This window comes from Typopeltis vanoorti, chromosome 4 (assembly GCF_054136105.1).
Source record: "Typopeltis vanoorti isolate ZY-2024b chromosome 4, IOZ_Tvanoo_1.0, whole genome shotgun sequence".
In the NCBI taxonomy this organism is placed as follows: domain Eukaryota; kingdom Metazoa; phylum Arthropoda; class Arachnida; order Uropygi; family Thelyphonidae; genus Typopeltis; species Typopeltis vanoorti.
Genome location: NC_143552.1, coordinates 149,593,252 through 149,607,584, shown reverse-complemented (window position 1 = coordinate 149,607,584; position 14,333 = coordinate 149,593,252). Strand labels below are relative to the sequence as shown.

The following is a 14,333-nucleotide window of genomic DNA, read 5'->3' as shown; positions in this document are numbered from 1 at the left end:
TGTAGGCACTACAAAACAGTAACTGAGAATGAAGTGATGAAGCTATTGTTCTCCTAAAAGTCCTGATGGTGCCCTCTAGTGGGCTAAGTAGGTGTTCTTGGCCTTCTTGGCCGTTGGGCTAAAGGTCTGCTGATGTAAGCTTCCCAAATTTGGGGCAGTTGCATACAACCAAATTTGTTGAAGTTTGGAGAGTTTCTTAGGGCTGAGGCTGATTCCATAAATAGTCTTTTGAATTTGTATTTGCTACGGTGTATTACTGTAGCTTTCTTCCACCGTATTTTGTGGCGTGTATCCAGAGTATGGTCTGCAAGACCAGAATGGCTGTCCTTGTGTTCAGAAATCCTGATATTCGCTGTCCTGCCTGTTTGGCCAAAGTAGGACAGTTTACAGTTGCGAGGGACCTGGTATACACCAGGTAGGTCTAGGGGAAGTGGTTGGTCTTTAGTAGAGCGGATAAGGGATGCCAATTTTCTGTATGGTCTGTAACAGGAGGTCAGGTCATGTTTCTTTAAGATTTTGGCAATTTTTTCCAAGGTGCCTCGGATGTAGGGAATGGTGATGGATTTAGAGTAATCCTTGTTGTGGAGTGGGGGAATGGGGTTGTGGTTTGTAGGTTTTAATATTTTTTGGATTTTTTTTTTTTTTTGGTGGGGGGGGGGGGGGGGTTAGCCATTGGCTGAGAAAGTGTTGAGGATGTGATTTAGTTCAGTGTTTAGGGCCATGTCGTTAGAACAGAGATTAGTTTAGCCCTGTTGTATAGTGTTTTCACCACTCCATATTGTTGTGAGGGGGTGGTGGGATTGTTGGTGAATGTACCTGCCTGTATGGGTGAATTTTCTATAAACTGAGAAAACCAAGGTTCCATCAGGCTGGCGGGTGACTAGTGTGTCTAGGAAAGGGAAGCTGTTGTTTTCCTCTTTTTCCAAGGTGAACTTGATTCTGGGGTGTTGGTTGTTTAAGCGTGTTAAGAAGGAGAGGAGTGTATCAGAGCCATGTGGCCAAATAACGAATACATCATCAACTTAGCGAAGCCATATGGTTGGTTTTTGTGGGGCAGAGGCTATATAAACACTATACAACAAGGTTAAACTAATCTGTTCTAACGACATGGCCCTAAACACTGAACTAAATCACATCCTCAACATTTTCTTAGCCAATGGCTACAACCCCCAAAAAATCCAAAAAATATTAAAACCTACAAACCACAATCCCCCCCCCCCCCTTCTTCCCCCTTCCACAACAAGGATTACTCTAAATCCATCATCATTCCCTACATCCGAGGCACCTTGGAAAAAATTACCAAAATCTTAAAGAAACATGACCTGACTTCCTGTTACAGACCATACAGAAAATTGGTATCCCTTATCCGCTCTACTAAAGACCAACCACTTCCCCTAGACCTACCTGGTGTATACCAGGTCCCTTGCAGCTGTAAACTGTCTTACTTTGGCCAAACAGGCAGGACAGCAAATATCAGGATTTCTGAACACAAGGACTACATCTGTTTTCACAAGTACAGCCATTCTGGTCTTGCAGATCATGTTCTGGATACATGGCACAAAATACGGTGGAAGAAATCTACAGTAATACACTGTAGCAAATACAAGTTCAAAAGACTATTTATGGAATCAGCCTCAGCCCTAAGAAACTCTCCAAACTTCAACAAATTTGGTTGTATGCGACTGCCCCAAATTTGGGAAGCTTAGATCAGCAGACCTTTAGCCCAACGGCCAAGAACACCTACTTAGCCTGCTAGAGGGCACCATCAGGACTTTTAGGAGAACAATAGCTTTATCACTTCATTCTCAGTTACTGTTTTGTAGTGCCTACGTGCCTTTTTTGTAAGTTCCTTTTGAAGATGGCAATGTGACGTTGCCGAAATATCGGAAATATTTATTAAAGTATAATTTAATTTATATTCGTATCTACGTTGGTCAATTCCTTAGTGATTTAGTAATGCATAACCAACATATAAGCCTGTCTACGAGAATTAACCTGGTTGCCATTTTCATTTATAGGCCTCTTAGAATTAATTCGTTAGCTTAATCAAAATTGTAGCAAGGAGTAATTTCTAACTTTCTTTTTTTTTGAAAACATCACCACAAGACATCGGGGTTTAAAAATGGAATTATTGAATTATAGAGAGAGGAAAAAAAAGAATAATCTACCAGAAGGCATACTGCTGTAAGTCATATTACAAAATTTTGCTGAATTTCGCAAGATCTTCCTGAAGTCTGGTCACGCTCGGAGACTGAATTTACTTGTTTGATTATAGTTATCACTTATATCTCTGAAGGGTAAATTTTGCCTGGGAAATTCAATTTAACTGAACTTCCTCTGCAGACAAGGTGACATTGTGCATTTAATTTCAAATAAATTTGAAATATGATTATCGTATATACTGTTTATGCTCTCATGTCCATGAAATCCATTGGACTAAAATTGTGGGTGAATTGAGGAAGGTAGCTCTTCGGTGAGTACCCTCCTCATGTAAAAAAAAAAAAATAGAAAAAAATGTATGTAAAAGTGAGTCAAGTATTGAAAAGACATGAGACTTGATGAAATTAGAAGATATTGTTTGGCTAACAGGATGGGCACTAAAAAATAAAGTTGATAACCTATGCAAAAAAGCCAAAGAAAAATGGTTAGAAGAAAAAGCTAAGAAATGCCAAGAAGCATACCAACAAAACAATGTAAAACTTCCATGACCCTATAAGAGAAATTACAAAGTAATTCTCAGCAAAAGCAGTAACAGTGATAAACAACAAGATGACTGAAACTGGGAATATTGAAGATATAATAAAAATCTGGTGAAACCATTTTAATACTATCTTCACCAAGGAAACAAAACTACAATGCCAACAATAGAAGAAAATAACAACCACCCAAAAATTTACAAGAAGAAGTTAGATATGCAATAAAACAGATGAAAAACAATAAAGCACCAGGAATTGATACTATCCCTACTGAACTGTGGTCATATGGAGGCAGCATATCAATAGAATATTTAACAACCCTATTCAATAAAATACTACAAACAGGAGAGATCCCAGGTGACTGGAGAACTGGAAAGATCATTCTAATATACAAGAAAGGAGACAAAAGAGACTGCAGAAATTACAGACCAATCAATTTACTCTCCCACACCTATAAAATATTTGTAAGAATTATACAAAATAGATTAAAACACACCTATGAAGAACTGATAGGCATAGAACAAGCTGGTTTCCGAGGAAACTATTCAACAATAGATCAGATTTTCACATTGCACCAACTAGCAGAGCCCAGCTGGGAAGACCATAAAGAACTATATTGTTGTTTTGTGGACTTTAAACAAGCTTTTGATAACATCAACAGAAAAATCCTTCTTAAAGTTCTACTAGAAAAAGCAAATATATAATACAGTTTCTGATAAAATATTACTCTACAACAAATGCAATAATTAAAGAGGACACACTCACAACAGAACCCATAGAGATCCAAAAAGGAGTAATGCAAGGATGCCCATTATCCCCATGCCTATTCAACATATATCTAGACAAAGTTGTAAAGAAGGCAATAGACAGTGAGCCTGGAATCAATGTCAATGGTTTAAACATAAATAATATCAAATATGCGGATGATCTCGTCCTTATTGCAAGAACCCCAAATGAACTACAAAGTTGATAAACAAGCTAAACGAAACCTGTAAAACATATGACATGACAATAAATACAGTGGTATCTCACTAATCCGAATCTCTTTAGTCCAAACCCTCCAGTTATCTGAACTGCAGTTTGAAAGAAAAAAAAAAAGTTTTATTTATTACATATGATTATTTTGTGCACTATTATTTTTATTTAATAATTATTATTTATTTTATTATTATTACAGTGCAGTATTTTTTTCATACTGTCGATTATACAATTATATTGTAAGCCTATTTTGATTTATTTATTGTGTATTCACGTTTGCTTTTTTATACTGTACATACTTCATGCCTACAATACAGTACGTACTCTACTGTAGGCATGAATCACCGAATTCGAAATCAAATCAGATGCTGAAATTATAAATATGACACTACAGAATGAATTAGAAGATGACGATAAAGAACTCGAAGAAAAAAAAAATAAAACATGAAGAAGGCAGTTGACAGTTTTAATATTTATGTAGAATGGGCTAAGCAGAATGATACGCCATTCCACAAAATTTTATGGCTAATGCAGCTCTGAGAAGAAGCATTCAAAAAAAGTTTAGCTACCAAGAAGCAAAAGAAAATCAGAGACTTTTTTCCAAAGAAACAAAAAAAACTTTTTTGTGTGTTATTTTGTGAAACATTTTTTTGTGTTGTGTACAAGAATGATATTTTTTACTCAAATTAAGTTATGTACCGAACTATGCAATTTTATTAAATCAGAATCCTCAACAATATAGGTACATACAAAACTAAATTTTTTACTGAAATAAACTTGTGTATTGTATTATTTTTTAAGTTTTACATTACAGTAGCTTTTTTATATCAGTTAATTCATTTATTTACTGAATTAAATTGATGTACATTAGAATCTGATTATTTTTGTCTTAAACACTACTTATTGTTGTCTCTTGGAGGGAAATTTGCTAATCCCAACAAGCATGGTTTTTATTAGTTCGGATTAGCGAGATATCACTGTATATAAAAGATAAAAGTGATGAAAATAGGGAGGAACAGAAGTACCATCTCAGCCACCCTAAGTGGAGAACAAATAGAACAAGTAGAAAACTTCATATATCTTGGATGAAAACCAACAGAAAACAATAGATGAACTCAAAACAATCAAACACAGAATAGCGATAGAATGGACCTCCATGGGAAAATTACAGAAAATCTGGAAAACAAACAAGATATCTAAGCAAGCCAAAATCAAATTATATGAATCAATAATTATTCCTTTCTTTTAGTGTTACACGGTGATCAGCATTCATTTTTGAAATTATGGATTCTACAACCGTGTTAAAATAACTCTTTTTATTATCCCGACGTTTCGATCTTCATATCAAGATCATCATCTGGAGCATACATAAATATACAAGACAAGCGCTGCATTACATTTCAAACTGTAAACTAGAGAAACAATGATTTGATCACATGCTACTCATTGGCATGACCTCTAGTGGGAAAAAAAAATACATCAAGCTAGATTTAATTTATGATTACATGAATAAACATTCTTGCTTACAGATGGTTTTCCTTCCAGTAACAGTGATGTCCTATTTCTATTATTACAATTGTTATTTTTGATTTAAAAAAAATTATTTATAAATTACAACATGAATAAAAATTCTTTCTTATAGATTTTTTTCTTTAACAGTGATATCCTATTTTTTAGTATTAAAGTTGTTATTTTAGATTTAGGATCCTGGATTTTCTACAATCCTGTTTATGGTTGTTCTTAGTGAGGAAGGATTCATGGGACAAATATATGTCTTCCATGTGTATGGGATTTTTGGACTATCATTATTGTTCAGATTGGGGTGGTTGATAACGATTTCACAAGCTTCCTTAAATTTGCATTCATACCATGTTTTGGTGTGATGTAGACAACTAGTGCTTTTCCAGTAAATTCTATGTAAGGTTTTCAAGGTATGATCAGAAAGGCCAGCTTCACCATAATTATTATTATATTTGATGTGTTGTTTATGTTCTTTTTGTCTGATCGGAATTGTGCGTCCTGTTTCTCCTGTGTTTGGTATGTTGCAGGTGCAGTAAATACGGTATACTCCAGGGTGGGCCAGCGGAGGGAGTGGGTCTTTGGATGAGTTGAGTAAGCTTTTTAATTTTGCAGGAAGTTTAAAGGTGGCTTTGAGGTTGCATTTTTGTAGTACTCTGTTTATTTTGTCTGATGTCCCTTTAATGTAGGGAATGGTTATAGTTTTACTGTAGTCTGGTTTGTCTTTGTTTTTTTATTGAGGTCTTGTAGAGAATTTTGTTAATAGTGTTTTGGCTGTATCCATTTTTTTGAAAAGTATTGCTGATCACTTTAAATTCGTTTTTCAGTGCCTGTTCATTGGAGCAGATCTTCAGAGCCCTGTTTTTTAGAGTATCGATGCCACCTAGTTTTTGTGTTGGGTGGTGGTAGGAGTTTATGTGTATATGTTGGTCAGTATGTGTCGGTAAACAGTGAAGGAAAGATTGCCCAAGGGAAGACGTGTGGCAAGTGTATCTAAAAACAGCAGTGTGTTATGTTTTTCAATCTCAGTTGTGAACTGTATGCATTTGTATTGCTTGTTTAGGTGGCTAAGGAATGTATCTAGTGTCTGGCAGCCATAAGACTAGATCATGAAAAATCTCATGGCCGCCAGACACCAGACTTTTTTTTTTCACTAGAGGTCATGCCAGTGAGTAGCATGTGATCAAATCATTGTTTCTCTAGTTTACAATTTGAAATGTAAAGCAGCTTGTCTTGTATATTTATGTATGCTCCAGATGATGACCTTGATATGAAGATCGAAACATCGGGATAATAAAAAGAGTTATTTTAACACGGTTGTGGAATCCATAATTTCAAAAATGAATCAATAATTATACCAACAGTCATCTATAGAGCAGAAGCGTGGACAGTTAAGAAAAGAAAGGAGATAAAACTGCTGGCATTTGAAATGAAATGCTTAAGAAAAATAAATAGAACAAGTTGGATAGAAAAGAAAACAAACAGCACAGTCAGACACAAGAATTATTGTATAAAAAGACAATAATAGAAAAAATTAGAAAACAACAACTGAGATGTGTAGAAAGACATGTGTTCGTCATACATGTTGTTTATTTTTTGATGGTATATATTAGAACACAGAATAATAAGTAAATAATTATTTATTAACTTATTGCTAATATTTCGCTGGTGTTATAACCAGCATCTTCAGAGCACAAAACATAGTTTGTCACAATACGCGAGACTATAACAATGGTGTAATCAATGGACTAGTTAAACAAAATTGTATCAGCAACACAAAGACTAAAGTCCTGATTTTGGCACCCTCTATCTGAAAAAAAAAAAAAAAATTGCGACTATCACATAAGACTAGAGTCCTAAACAGAGAAAAGAACCGGTAGTAGTTTTTTCTTAAAATGACTGTCTCCCAGATTTTAGGCAAATTTATACAGCCATATTTGTTGAGATTTGGAGTGTGTTTCAGGGCTTTTGTTGCCTCTAAGAACAACCTCTCTGACTTGTAAGAGCTTCTATGCAGGGGTATCCAGAGCATGGTCTGCTAAGCCCAACTTGCCATAGTGATAATGCCGGATGTATCTTTTATGCTCACTGATGTGGATGTTCACAGTTCTTCCTGTTTGACCGTAGTAGGCTTGATTACATGAGCAGGGTACTTCGTAGATGCCTGGATGTGATAAAGGAGGAATGCTGTCCTTGGGTGAATGGATAAGAGTTGCTAATTTGACACATGGTCTGAATACGGTGCATAGTTCATGTTTATTAAGAATTCTAAAAATCTTTTCGCATGTGCCTTTAATGTATGGGATGGCGACTGTTTTGTTGTAGTTCTCTATGGTGGATAGTGGGAGGGATTTCTTAGGAACATTTAGTATTTTGTTTATCTTATGGGGATTATAGCCATTGGCCAAGAAGGTGTTGATTACACCATGTTGTTATAGTCTCGCGTATCATGACAACAAACTGTGTTTTGTGCTCTGAAGATGCTGGTTATAACAGCAGCGAAATATCAGCAATAAGTTAATAAATAATTATTTACTTATTATTCTGTGTTCTAGTATATACCGTCAAAAAATAAACAACAACAACAACTGAGATGGTTTGGCCACACTGTATGCATGGACCCAGACAGACTTCCTAACGTCCTAATCAGTACTTTTCCAGCTGAAAAAAGAAGACTCAGAAGACCAAGAATTACCTGGCTGAAATTAATAAAGAACATCTCGGGATATAAGGAATTTTTTCGAACAGCAAGGAATAGAGAGAAGACACCGGAAGATCCTGCTCAAGAGAAGACTCAAACTGTGTTAGGTGGAAGAGAAGAAAGAAGAGGAGAATGGGTACAGAAAATCACAAATGAAGAGCTCTATTGGAAGATACAACCAAAGGAGAATCTAATGTAGAAGATTATACAATGGAAACTGCAATTATTTGGACACATCTGCAGAATGAGTGAGGACTGGAAGATAAAGACTTTCATGTTTGGTATTATGGATAGTGTAAACGGAAGAGGTAAACCATAAGAGATTGGATAGATGACATAAAGGACTGGTGCGGAATGGGTTTACAGAAACTGCAACACTGTGCACTGGACAAAAAAAAGGTGAAGAAGATAGTGAAGTAGACATCAGACACCAACGGGCAGTGAACCCATGATTTGTGATGAAGATGATGACATTATTTTATTACTAAAAATAAATCCTGATCTGAAATTAAAGCAGCAGCAGTAAAGGTACCACCAATTATTTAAAATGTCAGGTAAAGTTTCTCACTTGCAGCCAACCTCTTATCTTCTCAGCACTTGGTTCACTTTTTATTTATTTAGTTTATTTTATTTTTATTATTTTTTTTAAGATTAAAATCAGAAAGGTTTCAAATAAACAAATAGCTGTGCTCCTTACACTGAGTAATATCCATCACTCTAATAAGTACAGTTATCAAATATTAAAAAAAATAGTCAAGTAGCACCGTATTGCCAGTCTGGTTGACTGAATGGATAGCATATCCTACAGATTTTGTTTTAAAGTGGATAGTGAATATACTCCTCTGCATAATTTGGAAGGCCTGCTGTGAAGGCCATGTTCTGGATGATGGGAGTGGAGCGCTTGTATAATAGGAGAATTAATAGGAATGTCCTTATAAAATATTTGTAGTATGATTTATGCAAGCCTCCTGGAGAATAAGTTAAGACAAATTGTAGAACAGAAACTTGGGGATGTTTCCATCAGGCCAATTAGAGGTTGTCAGGATCAGATTTTTACTTTAAGACAAATAGTCAAGAAATCATGAGAATATAACAAGAATCTGTGTAAGTTTTGTAGATCTGAGAAAGGCATGCATTAAGGTGCCAAGAGAAAAGCTACTCAAAACACTCCAACTGTATAGTGTAAATGGGATATATGTTTTCACTGTTTTTCGCGGTCTGATATGAACTGTTATTTATGAAGGAAGTAAAACTGTTTAAAGTTTTCATAACCTTAGAATAGGAAAGAGTTAACTTAGCTCTTTAGTTTATGTAAATGTTGTTATACACCAATAAATTTAGTATGAATCTTCAGGACTTTTATAACTAAATTGAATAATCACCATAATAAATTTGGCATGAAAAATCAGCAATAAAAAGATAAACTATGGAAATAGGAAGGAGCACAGAAAACATCAGTTGCATCCTGAATGGAGAACCTATAGAAAAGTAAAAATTTCTGCTATTTGGGCACACTTTTTAGTGATGATGGCTAACTAAATATGTAGGTAGTCAAAATAAGCAAAGCTAGTATGGTGGAGAGTCAAATGAATACTTTTTTATGGAATAAGAGAAATAGTCAAAACACTAAATCAGCTATATATATAAAATAATGTTTAAACAGTTTTCATGAGAAGCTGGGTTAGAAATAGAACAGTTGAATCTGCGTGCAGAGCTAATCTAAGGTATTATTAGTTTCCTCTCATATTCTGTGAGAGGAAAGAAAGCAAAACAGGTGTTTGATGCTATGATGCAGAAAAAAGACCCATAAGATGTATGTGAATTGATGCAGTTAATAGAGTTAGAAGATTGAAATGAAATGTTTGACAATATTAGAATCCTGACAGTTAACAGATTAATTTGGAAGAAATTGTGATAGGAAGCTAATCATACCAAAATCAAGTAATTCTGTCTTAGTAACCTGTTAACTTCTTAAGAGTATGCACCAGAAATTGGAGATCATCCAACAAGCTGTAGTTTCAGATCTCATTATGGCATCAGTGTCTCTGTATGGGAGTTGAATTTTGTTGTTCAGTGTGAGACTATCATGCTTATTTTGGAGGCCTTGGGGGAAGTTCCATGTTTAGTCTTAGGTGCAGGGTTTCCAGATTATCCAACCCTTAGCCCACCCACCTAGTAGGATGTATATAAATGTATAACCAACCATTTGTGAACAGTATCATATAAAAAATAATAAAATTAAAAAAAAAAAAAAAAAAAAACAGTACTAAGCTAACAAAAAGCCTTAGCCAAAGTTTCATACCATATTATACTGCTAAACTAAAGCAGTATAATAAATCTTCCTTTATAACAAACTATTCTTTTGTTCCATATATGTTCACTGTTGGGAGAGTTAGCTGTAACTCAAATATGAAATGTAATAGTGTATGAGTTATCAATATTTATGGCAGTTGCTCTTAAGTACTATAGGGAATAATACTATATATGCCCACGAGATGATTATGAGATGTTAGTGCCAGACTTACTTTAACTCCATTTTAAGTTGAGTATATTATATCTGATGTTTGCATTCAGCTGAAGTATTTAGGATGCTGCCTGACAAATTGGAGGAACATTAAACCAAAAAAAAAAAAAAAAAAGTTCCAGAAGTGTAATTTTCTCCTACAAAGATACCTCTGTCAGTTGCATCAATTCTTTCAATTTCAATCAAACTTGGAATATGTCTTTTGTTTCTGAATATCTCCTGAGAAATTGAGTGTAATAGGACCAAAATGGGGATAGGATTAGAGGGACCTTCTCACAGAAACCTCTGGAAGTTTCGTCATTCAGCTGATTTCAACCAGATTAGGCTATAACTATTTCAGACACTGCTTAAGGTATCTCAAAAAAATTCAGCTTGATTTGTCAAAAAAGCAAGGAGAGGGAGTGGAGTAGTGTCTATACTCTACAAGTTGCACCATTAATACAGTCTTGACCAAATTTAGAATATAGCTGTTTAAGATTGCTTAAGGACTTGAAAAAGTTCATGCAAATTGAATTAAAATGGGAGAAGTGGGGAGCATTTCATTCTAGAACTGCAAACATCTCTACAAGTTGCAGCATCTCATCTAACCATTCTCAACTACATAAACAACTATATTGCAAATTTGGAATATATTTTTTAATGTTGTTTACAATCCCCTGACAGTTTCAACTGAACCAAAATTTTCGGGGTAAAGAAGGGGAAGAAAGTAAAATCCCACAAAGATCACTACAGTTTACATCCTTCAACTGATTTTGAAGAATAACTTATTTCTTGACTGTTTTTTACCTTCATCATCTAAAAAAATCTATCTCATAAAAAAAATCTTGTGTGTGAAATAAATAAATAAGCCTGGCTACATTGTTCAACTGTTGAGATTGTAAATTCTCCTCTGAAATTTGAGCAGTACCACTAATTACAGTCAACTATCACTATAGCACTGCTATAATAAATTTGCTCACTATAACAAACTAACTAATGAAAAGTCCTGCCCAATGTTCCAGGGGTTCAAAAGAAATTCAGTATGACATTCAATGTAACAAACTATTCCTGTAGTATGAGTTTGTTTTAGTGAAAGTTAGCTATATTAAAAATGCCTGCCGAGTGCCACTTCTAAATAGTAACGAATATCCCATTTCGACAGTACTAGGCTGCTTTGTTTATATATGAGATATTTCTATGGAACAAAAGCTTATGGCATCAATGAATGTTTGGGAACTACTTGGCACATATTTTTAGCAAACCAAACTTCATAATAACCAGGTCTATGGTCTGAAGGTTTTTGAAATTTTCAGCATCACCAGATATTACTTGTTATTTTGTTTTTCATTTTTTACAAATTATTTAAAAACATATTTTTTAGAATAACAGTGTGAAATTATAGCAAAACTAAGGAATTTTTTTTTTTTAATCTTCTAGCCTGAACTCCAATTTAAAAGCCAATCCCTTGAGCCAAAATTAAAGTTTCTGCAGGATTTCTTTATGACTGATTCCATTAGCAGAGCTTCACCAACTATGGCAAAATGTGTACAGGCTGTTTCCAAACAGCAACAGAAATCTCATTGAAATTCAAGAGCTCTTCTTGTTGTGAACAAGAAGCAATTATTTATTTTTGGACTGTATCTTAGATGAAGGAAAATAGTAAAGGATCATATGCATTGAATTTTTTGTAATATACATTTATAGATAGATAGATAAATCAGTTGAAATGGCTGTGTAGACAGCTATATGTCATCATAGCTAGAGAAGACAGCGAAATTGCCAAGAGGTACTGTTATGATTATCATAATTTCCTTATCACGATGATTGCTTTGTTCCAGTTGGTGTACAGAAAGAAGAGGGGGGGGGACAATAAATATTGTTTTGAATTATACTGAGATGAAACAATTATTTGTGATTGCATTAGTATATTTTTTACACATCATTTGTTTTACACTTGTTTAATCCATAATTTTGAAATTATTTCTAACCATGAATTAAAAGTAATAGTAATTTTACTGTATAAAAGTTTGTTAGTAAATTTTAATGAAATTCCATTCAGCCCAGTTAAATGCTAAACAGGTGAAGAAGCAAGAGACAGCAGTCTTTTTATTACTAAGTACTGGACCAGTTTAGTTACTAGCATAATTATGATGAATGGAGTGATGACAATAGCTCTAAATGAACAGACCATGTGGAACTCCAATGTTGTAAAGTTTGAGGATAAAAATCCATTTACAATTACACAGAATGTGGAATCAAAGTAAGAAAGCTCCTGACCCAGTTTTGAAAAAAAGTAAGAAGACAAACCTTAAGAGCTCATTTAGTAGGCTTTTTCTGCCACATCTGATGAAATGTTTTAGATGTCAAGAGAACCACTTTTGTTTCTCCAAGACATTTAATCTGTTATTTGTCATGTCTCCCATATTGTCAGATCTTGTATTTGCCTTTTAAGGCAGTAACATAAACAAGAAGTTCCTCTTTTGATTGGCAGAATCCATACTAGCAGTCATTTGTTAATTGAGAAGTAGCATAGAAGTTAATAGATCTCTCTTTCATGTTAGAATGAAGTGAGAATAATTGAATGATAGAGATTGGCATCCTTAAGAATAAATTGAATATAGATAATTTGATTGATGCATAATAAATACTAGTGGAATTTTAAAAAAGACAAATGTTATCTACTGCTGTGTTGCCTTATCATATAAGTGTGAAAAGCAACAGAAAACAGAAGTCATCTCATGGAGCAGAAACCTCAGAACAGTGGAAGAAATACCATAGGATGAGGAGACTTTTTGTTATTCAGTTTGTATCATCATTGCCAAAATCTGAAGAAAAGAAACCAGAGATTGGTTTTAATCTGCAGATAACAACAAATTGTAAAAGAGGAGGAAGCAGTGTTGGGTAAAAGTTATGGAAAATAGCTGTGACAAGAGAATGGAATGTATGACTGTCATTTGGACACAATTCAAGGTTTGTTTTTTTCCCTTTTTTAAAATCAGTTTTGGATATATTGATAATTTGTAACTGATATGAGCTTCATTATGAGAATAAAAGATAGAGATGTCACTTAAAGCCAATTTCAGTAGATTTGGTTCTTTAATATCTTTGAAATATTTCTTGGAGAACCAAGGCTTAATTAAGAGATGAGAATTTCAAGTTAAATGGGAAACAAATTGACTCCATATAAATTTTCAGTGATGTGTTTGATGCTTTTTTTTTTTTAAATCTATAACTGAAAACTGTGATTCTCCAAGGAAATGTTGCATAGAATTTGCAAAGTTCATCCCACTTGGCATTCCTCAAATGCCAGGTAACAATAGATGAGACTTGTTTGTGCGTGCATGCATGCATGCACATACACTGCTCTACAGAACAAGGAAGCAACACTCAGTTGTATTCTGAACTGACTAGAGGACATACAACATCTGCAGTTCACATATCACTAAACAGGGCAACTGGTGTTGTGTGGAGTGTGATGTATGTGCCACTACTGATTATGCATTATATCTCATTTCTACCCGATACATCATAGTCCCCCCCCCCCCCCCATGCATTAGAATAAATGTTTACTTCATCTACTACTGCAACAAAATATTGACTTGAATTACGCTATTTGCAGTGGTATGATGCAATGCCACTTAATGATAAAATAGATTTGCCTGTAGTATTATATAGTAAAGTAAAGGACACATTGGAAAATGTGTCCTTTACTTTACTATATAATACTACAGTCCCCCCCCATTAGAATAAATGTTTACTTCATCTACTACTGCAACAAAATATTGACTTGAATTATGCTATTTGCAGTGGTATGATGCAATGCCACTTAATGATAAAATAGATTTGCCTGTAGTATTATATAGTAAAGTAAAGGACACATTGGAAAACGGTATGAGATGACAAAGAAAATATGCTCTGAAGAAAAGAAGCAAGTAGA

General features: G+C 34.3%; 1 protein-coding gene across 1 annotated transcript in view; it reads left to right on the top strand.

Moving 5' to 3' along the window:
• ND-75 (NADH dehydrogenase (ubiquinone) 75 kDa subunit) overlaps window positions 1-12,287 on the top strand; it is a 282,357-nt gene extending 270,070 nt beyond the window's left edge. Inside the window, exon 19 of the mRNA XM_090391511.1 lies at window positions 11,834-12,287. Within this exon, the coding sequence (XP_090247637.1) occupies window positions 11,834-11,980 (147 nt within the window). The 3' untranslated portion in view covers window positions 11,981-12,287. The remainder of the gene's footprint in view (window positions 1-11,833) is intronic.
• The last annotated feature ends 2,046 nt before the right edge of the window (window positions 12,288-14,333 follow it).